This window comes from Octodon degus, unplaced genomic scaffold (genome assembly GCF_000260255.1).
Source record: "Octodon degus isolate 3935 unplaced genomic scaffold, OctDeg1.0 scaffold00018, whole genome shotgun sequence".
NCBI lineage: Eukaryota > Metazoa > Chordata > Mammalia > Rodentia > Octodontidae > Octodon > Octodon degus.
The window spans coordinates 21,263,689-21,287,344 of record NW_004524594.1 but is presented as its reverse complement, the minus strand read 5'-3'; the positions used below and the strand labels follow the sequence as shown (position 1 = coordinate 21,287,344).

The 23,656-nt window shown below is 50.1% G+C and overlaps 1 protein-coding gene and 1 pseudogene across 3 annotated transcripts; both read left to right on the top strand.

The window, feature by feature from the left end:
* Positions 1-306: 306 nt before the first annotated feature.
* On the top strand, positions 307-22,833 carry Syt12 (synaptotagmin 12). 3 transcript variants are annotated; one of them, XM_023710845.1, is made up of 9 exons: positions 307-522; positions 6,106-6,184; positions 7,179-7,229; positions 11,514-11,707; positions 14,621-15,013; positions 17,679-17,894; positions 18,525-18,645; positions 19,567-19,700; positions 20,972-22,833. In XM_023710845.1, exons 3-9 carry the CDS (start codon positions 7,196-7,198, stop codon positions 21,143-21,145), a joined length of 1,266 nt encoding a protein of 421 aa, XP_023566613.1. In that variant the 5' UTR covers positions 307-522; positions 6,106-6,184; positions 7,179-7,195; the 3' UTR covers positions 21,146-22,833. The 3 variants fall into 3 exon arrangements, with proteins under 3 accessions (XP_023566613.1, XP_004627224.1, XP_023566612.1); XM_004627167.2 differs by lacking the exon at positions 6,106-6,184; XM_023710844.1 differs by lacking the exons at positions 307-522; positions 6,106-6,184; positions 7,179-7,229 and adding an exon at positions 7,568-7,694.
* Positions 5,105-5,316, top strand: LOC101570341 (annotated as a pseudogene).
* Positions 22,834-23,656: the final 823 nt, after the last annotated feature.

Here is a 23,656-nt window from a genome sequence, read left to right as displayed (position 1 = left end):
ATAATCTGGAGCTCAGCATGATGGGTCTAAAAACCAGGCCTGAGGACTCTGAACCCAGTGTTTGGCAAGCACCTGAGCACATCACCACTTCGTCCCATCTCGTCCTGGCATCTGGGAATGATGGGCTGGATTTGGCCTCCCGGGCCTCGTGAGTCTCCCTTGTGCGTTTGCGGATCTCTGGGTCACTCCCGGCAGTGCCGCTCCCTTCATGGTAGTGGAGAGCGCTCGGGATTGTCACTTTAAATTAAAGAGGGAGAGGGCGGGCTAGCGGGGGAGCGCGCGGCGGGCTCCTGGGAGCGTGCCCGGACTGCGGCGCAGCTCCTGTCCGCCGCCCCGGCCCGGCGGAGCCCCCGACCCGCACCGCGCTCTTACGCCGAGGCGGGCGCCCGGTGATACTGCAGGGGTGGCGCTGCCGGCGCTGGCCGGTTAGGCGCCTGTGCGTGCGCGCTACGGGAGGCAAGCAGGGATCCGAGAGCCCGAGTGTGAGCCCGAGTCGGAGCGGCGGCCCCTTGGCAAGCCCGGGTGAGTACGCACCGGGCCGACCCCGGCGCACGGCGGGGATACGCACTCTGCTGAGACAGACACACACGTCCCCCTCCTCGGGCAGACCCGGGGCCCGCACCCTCCGCGCGTCTGCACCTCGGCCGCGCTTGCACACCAGCGCCCAGGCATAGCGCACGCCGGGCGCCCTTGTCCGGCCCAACCACTCCGCGCACTGCGCATCGCCTCGCTCCTGCCCGCCCGCATGTGCACACACGCGGCTCGCCCCGCTGTTTACACGCCTCCCCTGAGCCCGCACGGCACGCACACCCCTCACTTTCACACTCAGCGCTCTGACCGTCCTCACTACCCTTGCTCGGGCTTCATAACCTCTAGGTCTAGGGGCTCCCGAGTCAGACCCCCCACTCCTGTCCCTAAAAAGGAAAGGGAGATTCCTCAGACCAAAATGCCTGGTGTGCAGGGATTGTTACGCTCTGTCAGGCACGTAGCACCTCATCCCCAAGAGGACCTGGGCTATGTGAGGAGCCAAAGAGGACCCTCAACCTCCTGAAGGTTGCACTTTTGGACGGAATATGAGGACTGGGAGCAAGGCCTGAGGGTGGAGGGGCCCTGAGCCAACCATTCCTAGCAAGCCCTGTGCTGCAGAGCAACTGTGCGCCCCCTCCTCAGTCAGCGAGTCCATCTTCACGTAGAGCCTGGGAAAGCTGTATACTACAGCCTCTTCAAGTGAGCAGGTTTGGAGAGTGACAGCAGTAGTACTTCCAATTAGAAGAGGGAAGACTAAAGCCCTGGAAGGGCAGGAGACCCACCTAAGTTAACAAAAAAGTCAGGATGAGTATTCATACCCCCTGCCTCCCCACTTGGAAATAGAAAACCTTTTCAGAGCACTCAGGATTATGGGGGTTCCCAGCCTGGGGTCTCAGCCTGGACTCTGTCCCTACAGCTCCCTGTGACTATGGCAAACCCATTTCCTGGGCCAGGGTCTTCTTAGCAGTACAAGGTCCCAGAGTAGCAGCTCCTCAAAGACCTGCAGGGAGAATGCACAGAGGTACAGTGCCTGGCACACAGTAGGTGCTCAATGCCAACCACCAACAAGCCCCAGCCATCTGTACTGTGGTTTCTGTGGGCTGTTTGGAGGATAGTGCCAGGGTGTAGTTATCTTCAAAGTGTTGAGTAAGGGAGGCACTCCTAAAAGGTCTTGCAGGCTGAAGACTGAGACTTCCCTGTATCCCCTACCTTGGCCCCAGACCTTCCCATTACCTGCTGACCTCAGGATGGGGGTAGGGGTGCCAACCTCTTCCTGGCCAGAGACATCTGAGGAAACTCAGCAGAGAGAGGGCATGGAGTGGGGATGCTCTTCCTCTGACAAGGTACAGAATTCCTGGAAAGCTGTTTTTCTGACAAGCCTAGCAGGGGGCCTCCACCTTGGTCAGATTCCAACAAAGCCAGGTAGGGTGTGCCCTCCCCTTGCATCACCACCCCAAACCTGATCAGGAGTCAGCATGGTGGCCTAGAGCCCAGGCCCAGATCCATCCCTCCCTGGCACAGAGCCCAGTGTTGCCGTTTATAAGCCAAGAACCCCAAGGCTCCAGCTTCCTCATCTGTAGAATGGGATCCAATAATCCATGCAGTCTCCAGGTCTTCAGTGAGTGCTTACATTGGACCAGGTATGGTACTAAGCACTTAGCACATACTGTATGAAAACAGCAGTGGGAGGTTTTGCTAGATATGTACTATTGAGCTGGAATTTGGGGAGTTGTTGCCAATGTGCAAGCTACATGCAGTGTAGGCCAAGGACTGAAGGTAGGTTGGATACAGTGGGGGCACTGAAGGAGGGGAAGGTACAGTCTTAGCTCAACTCCGATGCCTGTGCTCTCTGTGCATTCCTGTGTATCACTGGCTGCCCTGGCCTCCAATACGCCTTGTCAGCATCCTGTCCTAGCTGAAGACACAGCCTGAAAGACCTCTAAGACACCAGCAGGAGCCCAGAGAGATTGCCTGGGGTGAGTGGAGCCAGAGGGACTCAGGGAGAGTGAGGAAAGCCACTAAAGGCATTTGCTGCAGGGCCAGACCTACTCCTCACTCAGCTCCTCACTCATCCTCTGGGTGACCTTGGGCCAACTCCCTGTCCTTCTCTGAGCCTTCCTTTTCTCCTCCATAGAGTACAGATACTAATGTATTTGCCCCAGAGGGGTCTGGGGAGTGGTGATGGTAATGATGCATGTGAAGTCCTTGGCTTGGAGCTTTTGTTGTCACTGAAGAGAAGTGCTGGGTGCTATGGCAGGTGCCACTGCCACTGGCTGTGGGCAAATCATTTAACCTCTCTAAAACTCTCCTCCCAAGCCCACCTCCAGCTCAGGAGCAGAGATGCTTCCAAGAACCAGTGGGTTATGAGAATGAATGAAGGATAGGAGCGACCAGGTGTGAGCCCAAGAACAAAAATGTCCCTGCTTCATTATCCTGGAGGAAAAGGCAGAGCCTGCTTTTAGCCTCAGTGTTACTATTGTTGGGAAAAAGGGTACAGACCCACTCTCCCCAGATTTTAACTTTTCAAAGGAAGCTGGAAATCTTTTTATCTTGGGGAAAGGCTATTGAGACAAAGATCTCACTGCGTAACCCAGGCTAGCCTTGAACTTGCAATCCTCCTGCCTCAGCCTCACAAATTTGAGGGTAGGGTGTGTGTGTGTGTGTGTGTGTTGTTGTTGTTGTTGTTGTTGTTGTTGTTGTTGTTGTTGTTGTTGTTGTTTTGCAGCGCTGGAGATCAAACCTAGAGCCTCACACATCCTAGACGAACGTTCCATCACTGAACTACAGCACCAGGCTTCTTATTAGCAAATAAAACACACTCACTGGCTTACAGAGCACTCTACATGTTTGCATTGCTTCCGGGCCTTTCTAGACCATGGTCAGGCCAATAACCACAGCAGCTATTTGCCAAGCCATATCATACTCTCTTTCTCATTCCACAGTCCTTGCACCCTCCCAGGACAATCCTGAGCCCTTTTCACAGATGGCACAACTGAAACTCAGGGGGACTAAACAATTGCCTGAGGCTACATGAGTCAGGAGGGGGACAGATCTGGGGTTCCAAGCTGGGGCAGCTGACCGTACACCCTGGGTGCAAGCTGACATCCTGCAGGAGCCTCCACCTCTGCTAGCCTTGTCCCTCCATGCATTCAGATGTGTCCTGGCTCCTAACCCTTTACAGTAGACTATAGAGAAAACTTCTGTGCCTAGCACACAGTCACACCTTCCCCAAGCACAGCTCTCAGAGGAGGGGTGCTGTGATGACAGTGTTTGGGATTCTGGGGAGTGGGGACCCCTGAGAACCAGAGATGTGATACAGCCTGAGGTTCTACCCTGTAGCACACATGCTGTACGTGGCAAGGGTGTGTGTGGTGGGGGGGTGCCTTGCCACATGTCCCTTGCTAGCACGCTGCTGGCATTGGCTGTCTCAGCTTGGCCTCTCTTGCCAAGCCAGTTCGTGCTTGATAAGCAGGAAAGAATGCTGATGGCATTACTGGATTTTCAGCAAGGCAGAGGCAATTTGGAGTGGGTTCATGATGTGTTTCAGTGTGTCTAGACTCCAGCCACCAGAGGATAGGGCCATTTTGGGCTTACACCCAGTGACCCACTTGACCTGCAATTCTTACACAATGTTTCCAAAAACATATGCCCACCTTTGGTTAAAAAAAAAAAAAAAAAGTGGTTAGGAGCTTGGAGCCAGATGATCTGGGTTGAATGGTTATCAACCTTGTGGCCTGGGGTAAATTACTTTAACTTCTTACTACACTTTCATCTACAAACCAGATGTATTAATAGTGCCAACCTCAAAACAGTGTTATGAGGGTTAAATGATTTCATATATGTGCAAAGTCCTTACAACCAAGCTTAGTGTATAAGAAGTGCCTGGACTCTTATCTCAAGGGCTATTATTATCGCAAGCCTAGGGTCTAAGGATGCACATCCACTTAAGTAAAGATGAGTGAGGCATCCTGATTGCCTGCCTGCCATCACTATAGCAACCTTCATCTCATCTTGGGAGGGGGCAACATCAGGAGAGCAGGATCCAGGAGCTGTCTGTGTACCCCTATCTATCTGCTGTAGAGCTTAATGGCACTTCAGTATGCATAGGATACTAAGCACCCCAATTTCTTGACTCCAAAACCATAGACTGGGGAGAACCCTAGAATTCCTAAAAATTCCCAGTGTCTCAGCTTTGCCCTTCAGCTAATCCCAAACAGAGCCTATAGAATAATTAGGAAATGGTGAGGCACAGCCTGTCAGCCTTTTACAATGCACCTGAACAGTGTGAATATTTTTGTGAGTTGGTTGCAACATGTAAAAACCAAGAAGCCCAGCCAGGTAATGCATGCCCATAGTCCCCAGCTACTCAGGAAGCTAAGGCAGGAAGATGATTTGAGCCCAGGAGTTCAAGACCAGGGCAACATAGTGAGATCCTATCTCAAAATAAATAAATGAAAATGTAAAAGAAATAAAATAAAAATTAGAAAAGCCCATATTTAAAAATACAGATGCCAGGGATAATCTGGGGCAATCTGCAGTTGGGTACCAGTCTGTGCCCTCAGAGCGCCTCATTGCCATGCCTCGGAAAATTGAGGAAATCAAGGATTTTCTGCTCACAGTGAGGTGGAAGGATGCCAAGTCTGTAAGATAAAGAAGAACAAAGACAATGTGAAGTTTAAAGTTCGATGCAGCAGATACCTTTATACCTTGGTCATCACAGACAAAGAAAAGGCAGAGAAGCTGAAGCAGTCATTGCCCCTGGGCTTGGCCGTAAAGGAGCTGAAATGAACCAGCCAGACTGATGTGAAGTATATTAAAAAAAACTTCAAAACTAAAAAAAAAAAAACAAGTGCCGAACTGGGGAAATAGCTCGGTGGCATAAGTGCCTGCCTTACAAGCACAAGGTTCTGAGTTTGATCCCCAGTATTATATGCCCTGCTGGCCCTGGAACGCTGGGCCCACCATGTTGAAAATCCCAGCACTAGGAAGGGTGAGACAGAACAATCACTATGAGCCCAAACTGCACAGCAAGACCCTATATCAAAACAATAAAAAATAAAATAAAAATACAAGTGTCTGGATGTGGTGGTACATGCCTATAATCCCAACACTGACCCCTCACTCCTGAAATCCCAGGCTGAGGCAGGAGGATCCACAGGTTTGAGCCCTACTCTAGGCAACTTAAAAAGAACCTGTCTAAAAATCAGAAATTGAAGATCTGGTGATGTAGCTCACAACAGATACCCTGAGTTCAATCCCCACTACCACCAAAATTAAAAACAAACAAACAAACACACAAATCCATGTAATAAATCTGGCTTTTCTTTCATGAGCCAGAAGATCAGCTATGTTGAACTGGCATTTTCACTGGACTGAGAAAGTGGCCACCCTAGGGCCAACCAAGCACTCTACAGTACTTAAACACTTTTCTTTACTGCCTGGATCTGTGGGCCTTTGGGGTATAGGCACCTTTGAACTGCAAAGGAACCCAGAGTTTAGGGTGTGAGTATTCTGGCCTGCTGTGCCCCTGAGCACACATCTCAATTTATAAAGCTCATCCTTGTCTCCTTTTTCCAGAACTCTCCCCACCTACCCACCTGGAGCTCATCTTTGAGCCAGACTGACTTCTTAGCAACAGTACAGTAATAATAAAACAGTAAGCACTCATGGGGGCTTAGGTAATAGCTTGTATGAGCTTCCAGACCTTTCCAAAAGAACCTAGTTAGATCTCAGTGGTTCATAAAACCTGGGAGTGGAAGGTGGTGTGGGAAGAAATCATCCCAAGCAGGCAAAGGACTGAGAATAGAACAGTGGGGAACTGTGGTCTTTCCTTTGTAATTTAAATGGAAGAACTGGTCGTGCAGCCTGGGAACATGCCAGTGAGCCTGCACTAAGGGGCAGGAAGAGTCGCTGCTCATCACCCTGCTGATGTTAGGATGGAGATGAGGCAGGGTTGCCAGATTTAGCAAAATATAGGACAAATACAGGACACCCACTAACATTGGAGTTTTACTTAAACAATGGGTACCTTTTTTTTTTTAGCATAAATATGTTCCATGCAGCACTAGGCCCTGAATTCAATCCCCACTACCACCCCCCCTTCCCAAAAAAGTCCCATGCAGTATTTGGGACATACCAATTCTAAAAGCTAATCTGGGACATCATGGTGGCATCCATCTGTAGTCCTAGCTATTCAGGAGGCTGAGACAGGAGGACAATTCCAGCCCAGGAATTCAAAACTAACTTGAGCGAGAGAATGAAACACATCTTAAAATAATGAATTAATTTCATTAAAGCCAATCTAAACATCTAGTGCCCCTGGGTATCCTGGTAGGTTGGTTTGTCTTTTGCTCAGCTCTGGGCATGGAACGCAGAGCCTTGCACGTGTCATGAAGTCATCCTGCTGTTGAGCCACCTCCTCAGTTCCAACACCCTGTGCTTTAGCAGGCAACCCTGAAATGTGGTGTTAAAGTGCTTGGCAAGAGGCTTGAATACCATCTTCTAAATGTCATTTTTTGGAAACACTCCACCTTCAGCCAAGCTCCCCTTGCAGCTGAGTGTGAGCTCCAAGGGACAAGCATGCAACATGGGCAGGGCTGGTGACCCTTTGCAGCCCTCGCCACTGACATTCTTTTCTCTTTCCATCCTAGCCATTGCAGAAGGCACCATGGCCGTGGATGTGGCAGAATACCACCTGAGCGGTGAGTGCCGGAGCAGGCCCCTCCAGGGCCACACCTTCGGGCCGTCAGGGACCCTCCCACCAGTCCCAGGTGGGAGGTGTTGGTGAGACCTGAGCAAGAGCCTTGTTTTACAGGTCAGAACAGTCAGTAACTTACCCAAGGTCACACGGTCATGGGGATACCCTGCAGCATGCAGGGGACCTATGTGAGATTTCCTCACTTTTCTATCCCAGCGAATTCTTCCTGAAGAAGCAGTTCCCTCCATCTCCAGGGCATCCCCGAGAAGGTGAATGCTACACACAGGGACAAGCAATTCAGGGATCACCCAGCTCAGGTGTGGGGAATGTCCGGGATACACATTTCCCCTGTGCCTGTGTCTGGTGCCAACCTCTAGGATGAGATGGCCTGCAATCTCCAAACACAATCCCTCAGCCTTGCCAGCTGGTGGTGGCCGGTGTCACCTAATGCTCCCTTCCATGTTTACAGGTAGGAAAAGTGAGCCTCAGCAAGGAAGGGGACAATAATACCAAGTGAAGACTCTATCTCAGGTCTCCCTCTTCCCAGGCCAACATAGCCCATCACACCAGCTGCTAACCTAACTCAGGCCTGCACAGGCAGAGCTGCAGGAAGTACCAAGATCACCTTTCCCAGCCCCTAGCCAGCAATCCTTCCTTTCCACCTGCAGCTCACAGGTCTTTCCAATGACCTTGATGTGATAAAGCCATCCTAAGCCTCCACTTATTCATCTGTAAAATGGGATCAGGGCTACAGGACAATTCCTGACTGGCCCAGTGGCAACATAACTCTCCCTGGGCCTAGTATTCTCTTCACCTCTTCCTCGCTAAGCCCTCAGGTCTGGGGAGGAGATTACCAGTGAGCGCAGAACAGGAGGGGGACAGTCACAGCAATTCACTCCCTGGGTATCCCGGTAGGTTGGATACCCAGGATATGCAACCTACCTCTGCCCCTCAGCTTCCTCATCTCAAAAGTGGGGATAAAAATAGAACTGACCTGGCAGGGTCATTTCGAGGACTTAATGGGTCGATTTGTGTGAAGACCTTAAGCAGGACACAGCAAATAATAATAGTAATTGCTTCTAAGGGGGAGCTGTTATTAGTCCTCTTACTCCTCCTCTTTCTCCCCTTCATTTCTGGTCCGAGCTTAGACTTCACCTCCTTTGGGAATTCTTCCCATATTGCCCTTAGTCTGATACTTCAGTCAATACATGAATATCCATTGTCATTTCCTGTCACCCTCCTGGAGCTTTTGCTTTTCTGCCCCAGCCCGGCTACTCTATTCTGCTAAGCAAGGCTTGGGCCTCGATTCCCTAGCACTTAACTCCTCCAAGGCAGGGAAGCCTGGCTCTGCTTTGCCTACCATTGGATGGGCCTTGGCCTCTAGCCATGCCCTGCTGCCATCCACCAATGGGGTCCCTCTTGGGCAGTGTCCATGTTGCTGTCCAGCCTACCAGGTGTTGTCCTATCCCCTCCTCCTCCACCAGACACCAAGACCATTTGAGAGCTTTGTCGTGCCTGGCCCTAAGGCCCTCTGTGGATCTTTTGCTTGTGGTTTTATCTAGCCCACGAGCCACATTCTGTCCCCAGGAGCAGTGAGGATTCATCAGTTTGCTCACAGTCCCCTCCACCCTATTACCTAATCAGCCCACTTTCCTCCGTCTGCCCAGCCCTTGTCCATTTGCTGTGATTTTTACATCAAAATCATGTAGCTGTATCATGTTAGGGACTGATTTTTTTTTTTTTTTTTTATTCTTAATGACACTGGGTAGCTGGAAATGTTTCTCTGCATTACCGCGGAACCATCCCAGTGACTTCAATTGTCATTCTTGAAGGCCAGTGACATTCTCTCCCACTGACAACACAGCACCATCAACTCCCATCAGCCCCCTTGGTAGGACCTTCAGGCTGTTTCCAGATTTCTTCTGTTATAAATACAGCCTTGATGACTCATACCACACATAAAATTGTTGAGATTTTTCCCCTCAGAATATGTTAGTAGGAAGCCAGGCATGGTAGCATGTACCTGTAATCCCAGCACTTTGGGAGGCTGAGGCAGGAAGATGACAAATTTGTACCCAGCTTGGGCAATTTAGTAATTCAGTGAGACCCTCTCTCAAAAATAAAATAAAATAAATAAAGGAGCTGGGAGTGTAGCTCAATCCAAAGGCCATGGGTTTAATCCATAATGCAAAGTAAAATAAAATAACCAACTCATCAGGGTGGGGTCACCCTGGTGGGGGATATTTTTGTCATCATCTTCATTTTCCAGATGAAGAGACTGAGGTCCAAAGAGGCAGGTGACTCGCCTGAAACCCAAGGTCCCTGCATGCCCCACTGTACAATTCCTGCCTGTATGGGCTCTGGTGCAATGGGGACAAGGAGCCACTCCAGCCCCTGGTGCTCTCACTACCCATACCCGTTGGGCATTCAGCTCACTCTGGGATCTTTTGCCTTCTCTGTTCGTTCTGTCTGCCTCTAACTCCCAGCCCCTGCTACCTTGCCTGACAACACTTTTGCCCCTTAAATCTCACATGTTTCTCCTCCTGGAAGCCTTCCTGGGCTACTCCCGGGACAGTTCCTAGCAGCATGCTTTGTATATTTATTTGTGCCTGTCCCCAGGTCCTTAGAAAATGAGCTACTGAAAGACAGGCGCTGGGCCCAGGGCTGACTTGCCTAGCACTGGCTCCCTCTGCCCATAGGGTGCTGGCACATAGTAGGTACTCAGTGGATGTTCAGTAGAAGGTCTCCACCCCCAAGATGCCCCTCCACTTTTCTCCACCTTGCTGCTAGGGAAACACACCAAGTCAGTGTTGGGTGGGGTACTAGTTATCCCTGCTTTCTCTGGAGCCTGGATGCCAGCCTTTCTGTGCCTCAGTTTCCCCATCTGAGTATATGAGTATGGAGACAATGCTAGGAACTGTATTTGCCTCTCATATGGCCTTTTGCCAAATGAATCTCAGCATAGCATGGCTCCTTTTAGAAAGCAGGGCCAGGCTTCCTACAGAGAGAGGCTAACCACCAGACCATGTACGCTCTCTCCAAACCCAGCAGAGAAAAGAAATTTCTATATTTGGGTACAAGGAAGTGCAGACAGGGAAAGCTATGCACTTAGAAGTGCAGAAAAGCAACTAAGTGTCTGGTTTTGTCCGCAAGTCCGGCACAGCCTGTAGACACCTCTTACTTTAGTTGGGTTGATGTCTTGGTTTGTTGGTCTTGGGTAAGAGACTTACTGAGAGATAAAGATAGACATACATCTAATTCACCCACCCTGAAGTGCACAATTCAGGAGTTTTTAGTATATTGTACAACCAGCCGCACAATCCATTTTTATTTTTTTATCGTCTAAAAGAACCCACCCTCCACCCAACTTCCCCCATTTGTGAATACTAGGCATTCCATTGACAGGGTCCCTTGGGATCTTCAGGAGACAGATACCAAAAATCCATGGATGCTTAAGTCTCCTGTATAAAATGCTATTGCATTTGTATGTAACCTATACATCCCGCCACACACCTTACATCACGTCTAGTTGACTCATCACACTGAACATAGTATAAATGCTACATAAGTACTTGTTATGCTGGACTGCTTAGAGGGTAATGCTAAGTAAATAAGGAAAACAAATCTGCACATGCTCTGTACAGATACTGCCATCCTAGGCCTGATGACATAGAACCCCTCCGGCGTGAGTGAATCCACAGATGCTGACACTGCAGACACAGGAAGGGCTGACTGTAAATGGAATTAAACAATGTGTGGTCTTTGTGTCTGGCTTCTTTCAGTCAGCATGATGTTTCCAAGATTCATCTATATTATAATGTGTTAGCATCAGTACTTTCTTCCTTCTTATTGCTGGGTAATATTCCATTGTAGGGACATACACTTTTCTACTCACCAGTTGGTGGACATTGGGTTTTCCTGAAGGCTTAAGGCAAAAACAGGGTCATTTCTTTTTCTCCCCCAAATCTCCTTCCTTTTCCATCAGACTCAAAAAGCTGCTTTGATTATCTGGAAGCAACACTCCTCTGGAGGCTATAAGGTTAGAGAACCAGGTAACCAAGAGCAACCCTATTTGTTTAAAACCTAAGGAATATCTAACCATAGTCCCCAGCTCTTCATCTGCTTTGCCCTAGCACTGAGACCCCAATATGTGGCGCTGACCCTTGCACATAGCAGGCACTCAATAAAAAAGGCATTCTGTACTGTCTGTGCTGAACCATCTGTTCACTGGGCGGAGGGGTCTGTAACCATTGCATCCAACTAATGAGAGGCTATCCTTGCCTTGCAGTTATCAAGAGCCCCCCTGGTTGGGAGGTGGGTGTCTATGCTGCAGGGGCCCTGGCACTACTGGGAATCGCAGCTGTGAGCCTATGGAAGCTCTGGACATCAGGAAGCTTCCCCAGCCCCTCCCCGTTCCCCAATTATGACTACAGGTACCTTCAGCAGAAGTACGGGGAGATCTACACGGAGGCCAGGCCGGAGGTGAGGTTCCTATCCTTCAGGTGCATGCACAGGAGTGCCCAGCTCACCCCTCCCCACTCTGGCTCTATGCTAGTTAATGTCCTCCTGTGAATGGCCTCCTCATGCCCCTGTGGATCTTCTACTCCTAACCCAGGGCTAGAGAGTCAATAGATATTATTGAATGAATGAATTCTTAGTTTTGAAAACTATCCTGCAAGGCCTGGCCAGATAGCTCAGCGGATTAAAGCACCTGCTTAGGCAGATCCAGGGGCCAGGGTGCGATCCCCAGCATGCTGTTAAGCCCCCTTCCCGCCACCCCAGGGCACACTGAGACTGGGACTGAGACTGGGCATGGTGCCGAATGCCTGTAAGTCCAGTGCTTGGGAGGCTGAAAACAGAAGGATGACTATGAGTTCAATCTGTGTAGTGAGACCCTGTAGACCCTGTACTAAATACATTAAAGAAAAAAAATAATTATCCTGCAAGCAAACAAACAAAAATGTAAGAGGGAAACCATCTTCCCAAATATTGCTACTACCCAACTACGAATTTCTTTCTTCCTTCTTTCCTTTTTCATTTCTTTCTTTTTTTTTTTTTTTTTTCCTTTTCTTCTACAATACTAGAAACTTTACCCAGAGGCACACTACCACTGAGCTACATCCCTAACTTCAACCCCCTTTTTCTTTTGAGACTGTGGCTCACTAAGTTGCCCAAGCTGGACTTGGGGATTTCCTGCCTCAGCATCCTACCTACTGAAATCATAGTTGTGAGCTACCAAACTCAGCTTTTAGCTGACTTTTTGATACATTTCTTTTCAGGGTTGTTTGTTTGAGATAGGGGCTGGCTATGCAGTTCAGACTGGCCTTGAGCTCACTTTGTAACCCAGATTGGTCTCAAACTCACAAAGATCCTCCTGCCTCCGCCTCCTGAGTGCTGAGATTACAGGGGTGCACCACCATACCCAGCCTTTTTTCAGGTTTTTTGTTGTTGTTGTTGTTGTTTTTTGTTTTTGTTTTTGTTTTTGCAGAACTGGGGATTGAACTCAGGCCCTTGTGCTTGCCAGGGAAGAACTTATTCCACTGATCCATCTCCCTGGCCCCTTTTTTCAGTATTTTTAATCTCCCCTTTTCCTTTGTTTTCTATGTATACTTTTTATACATTGGTAACACATCTCCATGGGATTTTATTCCCTATTCTTTTTACTTTACTTGCATCTGAAGTTTTTTTCTCTATGGTTAGCAACTGACATAAGCACCATTTTAATGGCTGTATAAGATTCCTTTTTGTGCATGTCCCATGATTTACTAAATCTGAATAGTGCAATGGATGATTTGCATTTAAAACCTTGTCTTCATTTGGGATAATGTACTTTGGGTAGGTGCCCAGAGGTAGAATTACTGTATCTCGGGGTACAAATTTTTAGGGGTATCAGTAGGTACTGCAGGATATCTCCTCATTTGCAAAGAACGTTTCAAACATACAGAATTCCAGAGAGTACAGCATGCATATGGCACAAAGTTGTTACTCCCTCAAGCTCACTCACTTGGGGGGATATAGATTAGAACAACTTTTTCAAACAGCATTTTGACAACACATGCAAAAGCTCTCCAAATGACTGTCCTCTGAGCCAAGAATTTTAAGAAATCTATTTAATGCTGTATTAGTTATACTTGTTGAAAAAATTAGAAACAGCACAACTGTCCAACCATGAGAAATAGTAAAATAAATTACTGTTACTTGCTCAATGGAAAATTGGGGGCCATTAAAAATAATGCTAAGAAAACATTTAAAAAATTAATGCTAAGGAAGATATGGGAGATGCTTATGATAAAGGCTTTTGCTTTCCTAAATCCCAAGATTAAGTTAGAAAAAGTTCAAATATTTGGATAATTCCCAATATGAAAACTTTTTTTTTTTTTTTTTTTCCTGAGATAGGACTTCACTATGCAGTTCAAGTAGGCCTTAAATTCATTTTGTATCCCAGGCTGGTCTTAAACTCAAAGCAATTCTCCTGCCTCCCAAGTGCTGAGATTATAGATGTGTGCCACCATGCCCAGCCGAAGCTTTCTTGTGTTGTTAACATTTTTGTAATTTTCCTTTCAGGCTATTCAGCCATCTACTAAGTGGCTACGCCCTAATAGTGTAACCCATTCCCCCTCTGCTAGACACTTAGATTGCTAATTGATTTTCCTTTTTATCTTCACTGCAGCCAGAAGTGATGTCACGTGCCTGTAATCCCAGCACTGAGGAGAGAGGCAGGTAGACTGCTGAACTTCAAGGCCAGCCTGGGCTACATAGTGAGTTCAAGGCCAGCCTGAACTACACAGTGACACCTTGTTTCAAAACACAAAGTTATGAACATCACTGCACTTGACATCTTTATGGATGGAATTCTGTCCTAACACATAGACATGTTTTTTTAAAAAACTAATTATATTCTGTTTAAGAGAGAATATGAAGCACGTCCCTGGCAAGCACAAGGGACTGAGTTCAATCCCTGGTTCCCGCAAAAAAAAAAAAAAAAAAAAAAAGAGAGAGAATATAAAAAAAGAGAAAATGAATAACATAGTTGTTAGTGCCACAAAATGACATTAAATAAGGACCTTCCTAGCAAAGTGGTACACTGGTGTTTTAAAAGGGGATCTTGGAAGTGCCTTGAATAAGCACAGCTTATGGTATCTCTTTACTGGCTCCTAAAAATGGCAGTACACACCGATAGTCCCAGAATTCCTGGAGCCTTGGGCAGGAGGATCACAAGTTAACACCCTGGGCAACTTTGTGAGACTATGTCTTAAAACAAAAATAAAATTTTAAAAAAGGACCAGAGACATAGCTTAGTGCAAAGGCCCTGGTTTCAGACCCCAGTACCTCAAAACTAAAACACAGTGCCTGTAGCCCTTCTGATGTTTTCATGTCTCTTTTGCTCACTCCCAGAGAGCTCCTGCCTGGAATGCCCCACGGGCCAGTGCTCGGGGGCCACCCAGTCGCAAAGGTAGCCTCAGCATCGAGGACACCTTTGAAAGCATCAGTGAGCTGGGACCACTGGAGCTGATGGGCCGGGAGCTGGACCTGGCCCCCTATGGACCCCTCCGCAAGTCCCAGTCTGCAGACTCCCTAAACTCCATCTCCTCTGTGAGCAACACCTTTGGGCAGGACTTCACACTGGGCCAGGTGGAGGTGAGCATGGAGTATGACGCAGCCTCCCACACCCTGCACGTGGCCGTGCTGCAGGGCAAGGACCTCATGGAGCATGAGGAGGCCAGCTTCGAGTCCTGCTTCATGCGTGTCAGCCTGCTGCCCGATGAGCAGATCGTGGGCATTTCCCGGGTAAGTATCCCTGTGGTAAGCAGAGGGCTGCCCTCTAGGGCCAGTCAGTCGTGGTCCTCCAGGGGTGCTAGAGAACAGCCCTGGCTGCAGACCCAGAGCAGAAGATGCCCAATCTTCTGCCCTCCTGTCATGAGAGTACAGTGTGCTGCCATAGCTGTTCATCTCCACATCTGTTCCTGTGTTTACATGGGGTCCTGGCAGGAAGATGACCTGGGGCAAGTTTAATGACAGGGCTGCTGACCACAGTATGGGTAAGGGGGAGGGTGGTACTCTGGGCCTATTAGTGGGAAGTCTGAAGGAACGAGGGGAAAGTGAGGCTCTGGGCTCAAAAGGACAGGACCCCCTTGATGGGATCCTTTAGTCAAGGGATTGGGTCAGTCCCTAGCCATTATAGCAGAGAAGGACCTTAGTTTCCTCTTGTGACCTGGTACCCAACCTCACTGGAAGGCAGAGGTCAAAGGGCAGGCAGACACAGGAGGTCTGTGTAAACCAGCCCCTGGGGCTCACAGAAGAGTAAAGAAGGCAACAGCAGAGGCATGGTATGGTGGCACACACCTGTAATCCCAGCACTTCAGGAAGCTAAGGCAGGATGCTGAGGCAAATTCCATCCCAGCCTGAGCAATTTCATGACTTAGCAAGGCCCTGTCTCAATAAAAAAGGTTGAGGATGTAGCTCAGTGTGAAGATCTGAGTTCAGGAGGAGGAAAGGGGCCAGAATCCTTGGTCCTTGATAGAGGAAACTAGCTTATCATGGGCCATACCTTCCCACCCAGCAGCAAGCAGCTCCAGGGTAGCAGGTTCCTGATGCCTCAGCTGGGAGCCCTCACATGGGCAAGGTGGCCAGCCAGTGGCTCTGACCAGAGTGGGAGAAGCCTGAGGACCTGAAGCATCAAGCATCTTCTGACTCTTCCAGAGATGTGTGCCCACCTGTGCCTGGTCACTTTTACCACGCTTAACACTGGCTGGCCAGCCCTGTCATTGTACTCTACCCACTCTGCCTTTGTCACTTTAGAAGGTCTAGAACTTGCTGCCAGCAGAGGGCACAAGGGATATGGGTAGCTGTTCTTCCAGAGGCAGTACAGGGGGAGGTGAGGAGTTACATTGGAGTCAGACTTCTGGGTCCAAATCTCAGTTCCACCACTTCTAGTTTTGTGACCTTGCATAAGTCACTTAAGCACTCAGTGATCTGTCAAATGCAAGTGTGTATCATCATTATTGAAGAAGGGATGGATTATTTAGGTCAAGTCCTCAGCCCGCTCTCCAGTAAGCATTCCATGTGGATCTTGGGAGACTGAAAAGCTGCTGTCAAGGCGGATCCATGCTGCTATGGCTGGGGCCACTCTAAGGATTCTGGGTATTTACAACATGTCTCTTTAGGAGCAACATTGGCAGCGAACAGGCACCACTGCCTGATGTACACATAGCTGACCACTTGCCCCTCAGAGCCCATTGTATTCACGATCTCACATTAGTCTTCTGAGGTCAACAGGATGGACTGTTGAGGAAGCTTATCCATGAGAAACTGAAGCTTAGAGAACACTTTGCCCAAGACAGCCCCATCAAGTGAGTGGGAGATCAGGGACTCCTTTACCCACATACCCATGAAGCACAATGCTCAGATAGCAGGTGGCTGGGGACCTGAGACCCTGTGGGCAGGGAACAGCCAGGACACTAGTTTGGCCAGGATAGAGATAGGGCCAGAGATCGTGCTGAGTGACTGTCAAGGTCAGGAGGCCAGGGAGTAGGCTTTTGTCCATGGGGCCAAAGAGGAATCTCAGTCAGGGGACCATGTGAGCACTGTGGCATCCAAGGGCCCCTGTAGGAGGAACCTTACCAGAGCCAGGCAGTGACAGAAGAGTATGGCCAGGGTAGCAGGAGGAGGTAGAGGATTTGTCCCCAGGAAGGCAGGCTTCACAGCAGCACAACCCAGCCAATCCCACCAAGTGGGCAGCTACTGCATGCAGGGCAGCCCCCCTGCTTCAGAGAAGGTGCCAGGGATGAGAACTCCTCTCTTTAAATATCACGGGCAGTGACTAAGGCAGCCCCACAGTGCTTGCAAGTGTGCCTCACCAGAGGAACCTGCCCACAGCTTCCTGGGAGGAGGCCAGCAGCACCCACTATGCAGAACTGAACTTGGAAACAGGGCCTACCCCACCTGGTCACTCCATCCACCTGTCTGCCCCTGCATCCACCTATCCATCCTAGAATGTTAACATAGGCCTACCAAGGGCTGGTGACTCCCCAGCACTGTATGCCTGATCTAGGCAGGACCACAGTAGATGCAAGAGACAGAGATCTCCTCCACCAGAGTGTTGTAAGGACTCTGTGTGTGTGTGTGTGTGGCCAGCTCAGCCCACCAGGGGGCGGGGCAGGCTGGCATGTGGTGCTGGGGATTGAACCGCGGTCCCTGTGCTTTTAGTTTGTTCTAAGTAGGTGCTTTAGACCACTGAGCCATCTCACCAGCCCATGGACATGGGATTTTTAAACCTTTAAGACCAGTCCACTAAAGGAAGGCTTGGCATTGATACTATGGGGACAAGATAGCCAGGAGTCTGTCTCAGGTCTCTGGACCTGTCCAGTGCTCTTTGTCTACTGCAGCCTCCAGACCCCTGGCACCTACCTCTTCCTCGGCTTTAGTGTGCCTGCCATGGCTCTTTCTGCTGCAGATCCAGAGGAATGCCTACTCTATCTTCTTTGATGAGAAGTTCTCCATCCCCCTGGACCCCACAGCCCTGGAGGAGAAGAGCCTGCGGTTCTCTGTGTTTGGCATCGACGAGGATGAGCGAAATGTCAGCACGGGGGTGGTAGAACTAAAGCTGTCTGTGCTTGACCTCCCGCTGCAGCCCTTTAGCGGCTGGCTCTACTTACAAGATCAGAACAAAGTAAGTCTGACCTGCTTGACCTGCGTGGCCACCTCTAGACAGAGTACACACACATACACTTCTAACTATGGGTTCCACTGTTCTTTCTGCCACAGCCTGACATCATTAGTAGAGCAGAGAAGACCTGAGCCACATTTGAGGAAACTACTTACTCTTTACTATATTCAGTGACAATAAGAACAACACAAAAATCCTGACCATTGTATATGGGCTTTTCCACCACTGAACTTGCTGAGGCTACTTTTATGAGCTCTGTTAGGGATACACAGCTCTAGCTCCAAAGCAGGCAAGCTTCAGCTTGTCTTTATAAGTGGAAGGATGCCAGAGGTACATGAATTGTCATTTAAGCAAATGATGTAACTCCATTCTACTTGGATCTCTATGTACCACTATCATAGAAAGTTTTCCTCAGCCTGGAAGGAGAGAACAAAACTGCATTTGATTGATGTACTTGACAGGCAACCTCTGGACCTTCTGAGGCAGGGGTCATACCTGGCATGAAGGAGGGTTGGTACATACTTCATAGTGTGGCAGGGGCATGTGATCCTTTTCTCTACCCCACCAGTTCAGTGCCCCAGGTCCCAGGTACAAAAGCCTCTGAGCCACACCTGTCCCCCACCCCTACCTCAGGCTGCTGATGCGGTGGGGGAGATCCTGCTGTCCCTCAGCTACCTGCCCACAGCTGAGCGTCTTACAGTGGTTGTGGTGAAGGCCAAGAATCTCATCTGGACCAATGACAAGACCACAGCAGGTAATGCCCTGTTGGATGCTTGGCTCTACCATGTGGTCCAACCACATATCATGGGCATTTGGCCACTTCAGCATGTGTGTGGCACAAAGCCAGGGCCCCCACAGCTTTAGTTTAGTTCAGGATCCAGGCATGGGTGGTAGGAAGATTAATCCAGCTGGAGAAACATGGAAACCCTGGAGGGTGCCAGGGGCCCCCCATGAGGGCAGAGAACCCTCAGTCCCTACCAAAGCAGGGACCCACAAAGGCAGCTGTAATGGATCGCCACAGACAGAGGCCTGGGGGATCCCAACCATGGGGAGTTACAGCCTGAGGTGGGGGCAGCTCAGGTTCAGGCATGTGTAGCAAGAACACCCAGCGAGCTATAGCTGAGGGCCAGACGGGGACTTGGTATTTCAGAGCTGTACAGCATTAGGCCCTACTGAGGTGGTACTGGCTGACTCACAGCTGACGTCTGTGCCCAGCCATTTATAGAACAGGAAGTGATGGGTCTGCCAAGCTCTGTGGAGCATCGTGTGAGGGGAATGTGTGGGCTGTGAGGCAGGCTGCCAGTCCAGAGTCCAGCCCTTGCCTGACTTGCCATACCATACAAGCTTCAGTTTTTTCATCTGTAAAATGGGATTTAAAATACAGATCTGGGGACCATAGTGCTCACCTGTGGGCCCAGCTACTCAAGAGGCTGAAGCATGAGGGTTCTTTGAGCCCAGGAATTTAGGAACAGCCCAGGGGCCTAGCAAGATTCCATCTCTCTCAACAAACTAAGAACATCATGAAGTCCCAGTGGCAAAGCTACTGACGATAGTGGCAATAGTGAATGAAGGGTTGGAGGGTTGGAGAGTTGGAGCCATGGGGCTGAGCCTGAGTAGCCAGGGCTTTGTTAACCAAGTATGGTACTGGCTTTCACCCCACCCTGCCCATACGCAGATCCTTTCGTCAAGGTGTACCTGCTGCAGGATGGGAGAAAAATGAGCAAAAAGAAGACAGCGGTGAAGAGAGATGACCCCAACCCAGTGTTCAACGAAGCCATGATCTTCTCAGTACCAGCCATTGTGCTCCAGGTGAGGGAAAGTGGGTGGCCCTGGGCCGCTGCACCTCTGGCTTCACTCCTTGTCATCTATCACCTTTCTAGTTGAAAAGCATTTAACAAGTGCCTGCTGGGTTCCAGCCTTGGGGTAGATGTTAGGGACACTAGCACTTCTTTCTTGGTGCCTATGAAGGACAGGGAGAAAAGTCCCCAGACAATGTTAATCTTTTAAGAACATCCCAGACCTTAGCAGGTAGGAGCTTCTTGTAGGATGGGACAGCTCAGCTAAACTCTGAGTGAGTACAGGGACCTACTGGGCCTGGATATGAGCCAAGGGTTAAATCCAGGGCCCAGAACTCTAGCCCTTAATTTCCTGAGCTCCTACAGTAGCAACCTGCTCAGTTGCCCACACCTCACAGCTTCCAGAGGACTCTGCCCCAGAGAGACCCCTAGAAACATGACAGACCAAGGTGGGGGAACATAGAGGACACACTTCTGGCCACACAAATGGCCTCAGAAAATGGCCATCTGGCCACCTCCCCTCACCATCTCCTTCTACCCTTAGGCATTCTAGACAGTGAGCAATAGTGAATGAAGGGACTAGTGAGGAGATCCTTTCTGCCTTGGGTCAAAACATGCCTCCATAGCCCTGGAGCTGTACACAGTTTACCTAATCTCCCTTCCCTGGGTTCCCCCCTCAACCTATGAGAGCCCAGAACTCTGCCTCACACTGGGTGTCCCTAATCCAGGCAATGTCTTAGCCTCTCCACCAATCCTGGGCATTGTAGCCTTGCCCTGGCATCCTTGTGGGACAGGCTACCCATCTGACCTTTGCCCTCCCCTGGGCAGTCACAACCAGTACTTCAAATGAGATAAGGATTAGTGACAACCAAAGCATGGTGCCCTGACTGTGGGCAGACACACTCCACACTTAACTCACTGTACTCTTGAAACAGCCTTTTAAGGTAAGGACTACTGCCATTTTATGATGGGGACACAGGTAGCAAGAATCCAAGTTGCTGCCCAAGGCCACATAGCAAGGAGTGCTTAGGCTGCCATTTGAACCCTGCTGGTCTGGTGCTATCACTGTGTGGAAGTGAGGCAGATCTAGGCCAAATCCTTGTCTGCTGTGTATTTCCAGGTGACCTTGGGCAAGTTTTCTCATGTCTCAGATCAGGCAGCAGATTCAGGGAGCTTTGCCTGGCACCCCAGGGGCCAGGCATTTATAGACTGGGACCTAGGAGCCAAGGAGGACACCTGGCAGCTCTTGGCCCTCAGCACCCATGTTTGTTCTTTCTTTCCCAGGACCTGTCTCTCCGTGTGACAGTAGCTGAGAGCAGCAGTGATGGCCGTGGGGACAATGTGGGCCATGTCATCATTGGGCCATCAGCGAGTGGCATGGGTACCACACACTGGAATCAGATGCTGGCCACACTGCGCAGGCCCGTGTCTATGTGGCACCCTGTCCGGCGAAACTAGCAGCCAGAGCAGGCCAGGTGGGCAGCAGAGCCCCTGGGGCCTGGCACATACTCTCAACTTTGTTTGAAGCCTTCTTCATAGCCCAGTCAGAGCTGTGACCACTGGGGTCCCTAGGTGGAGTCCCCATCAGTTACCTTGGACCCTCTGTCCAGACTACAGTGGAGGAGCTGGTGGACCTCTACATCTAGGAAGCCAGGCTTTTCTCCCACTAGTTCTGGACTAGTTCTGGCTCTAGCTGGGCCAGGTCCCACAAAGGGCAGAGGATGCTGGCCAGTTGCATACCACTTGAGGTCCTCACATGGTTTTCCCCTTGACCTGCAGGGAGAGCAAGCTCCCCTACCCTACTCCTCCTGGGAGGCCAGCTGCCAGACTGGACCATGCACCAGAATAGATGATTCTTGGGGGCCAGCACTGTGCTAGGCACTGGCAGGTGTCTCATGAACAAAATGAAGACTCCTGCTTACTACAAAGTCAGGATCCCACTGCCCAGGAGATCTACTCAGTGCCAAAGGACAGTCCAGCCATGCAGACCCACAGTGGGCTCTGGGCAGGGCCCCATGGGCAGGAAGGATCTGTACTCTCCAGGGTGGAGGAAAAACTGGGTTCTAGGCAGGGGCGCAGCTCAAGGAGCAGCTAAAATGTGAACTTTTGAACTTTTTTGACATAAGAAGAAGTCTTCAGCTCACTTCAGAGGGGACAAGAGCATTTCCCTAGACTGGAGAAGAGAACAGAGTCAAGCAAAAGGCTGCAGGCCACACTGGGGCTCCAGGGCTACTATCTATGAAATATTTGCCTGGAACATCAACCATCATAAAAACCAGAAGCACAGAGGCAGAGAGCAAGGTCCTTGTGCAGGGTCTGTGCATAATCAGCCCTACTTCTACCAGCTGGCCAGGCTCTGCTGGAAAGAGATGCCTCGGGCAGGCCTGAATGCAACCCCCCAGAACACTGAGCATCTTGGGTCAAGATCCTGAAAACTGTGACTTCAGCAGATGTTCGGCCTCAGCCTGAAGGCAATGGGGAGCTCTGAAGGGGACAATGGCACCCCAAGGTCCTGCCAAGAAGCAAAGAGGCTGGGCTGGTACATCAATCTTTGACTTCTGCCCCTGCTCCAAGTGGGTGTCATATTCCTGCACATGTCACCAGATGAGGAGCAGCTGTCATCTACCAAAGACAGACCCAGAGAAGCAGCAGCTTCCCGCTCTTTTCTAAAGGGGAGTGGGCACCTTCAGGATAAAGGGATGGAGCAGGCAGGGATGGGCTATACAGCAGCAATGTCTGCTCTTCTGGGCCACTCACAGATAAGAGGGGGACTCTCAGGCTGGCTGTCCTATTCCTTAGCTCTAGTGAGCTATGGAGACCTAGATTCAACCAGCTGTCACCAATGACATGGAAAGAGATGGCTTGAACAGGTGTCCAAAGGATTGTAGGACTGGAGCAGGACCCTGTGACACAACCAGGAAGTCAGCATAGGACCATGCATGGCTAGTGAGCCCTTGAAGCCCGGGAGACCCCAGATCGACAGCCTCGCAGGGCAGACTGTGTCCTCCTACCTTCTCTTCCCTCCCTCCCTCCCTTTAACTGCATGAAATGGTGACCGCAGAGCTAGGGTGGCCATGGCGGGGACTGAGAATACTGACTGGAATGATTTTAGAACCAAATAAACCTGGGGCAGGAAGGGGGCTTCTAGGGAGCCCTGTTCAGTCCCAATCATCTTCATGTCTTCTCCAGAAACAGGGTCTCCGGCCCCATGTGGGTGATTGCATGTCCTTCTTCCCGGCTCTGAGTGTCCAGAGAGGCAGGCAGCACCTGCCTGACTGGAGGCTAGCACAATGACATGAGGCTTCCTGAGAAGTTCGGAGGGGACCCTGAGCCATCCATGACATAGGAGGATAATGATGAAACTATAGAAGGCTGTAGCTGGTAGCTCTTAGCTGATCCCTCAGGGCAAAACTAGACATGTCAAGTGGGTAAGGCAGGAAAAGATTCCTGGCAAAGGCAGGAATAACACACATCAAAGGGCAGGGGTGACCAAAATGTGGGCCAGTTATCCACCTTGCTAGAGCAGGGGGAGAGGAGAAAGGAGCCAGGGGACAGGTTCTGTAGAGAGAGGGGTCTTGCTTGTGGGGTGAGTGCTGGTGCCCAGCCCATTACCCTGCTTTAGAGCAGATAGGTGCTGCTGTCACATTCCTTCCCACAAATGTAGAAACAAGCTCAAGAGAAGTTAGGTGACTAGCCCAGGATCACACAGCCACAAGGTTCCAGAGTGGTGATTCATGTTCAGGCTGCCTATAAAGGCTGTGCTCTTGGCCATGGGACCATAAGATCCCTTGCCCCAACTCCTCAAAGGTAGGGCTGATGGGCTGGTGAGATGACTCAGTGGTCTAAAGCACCTACTTAGAACAAGCTTAGCAAAGCAAAGGGACCGTGGTTCAATCCCCCAGCACCACATGCTAGCCGGCCCCGCCCCCTGGTGGGCTGAGCTGGCCACACACACACACACACACACAC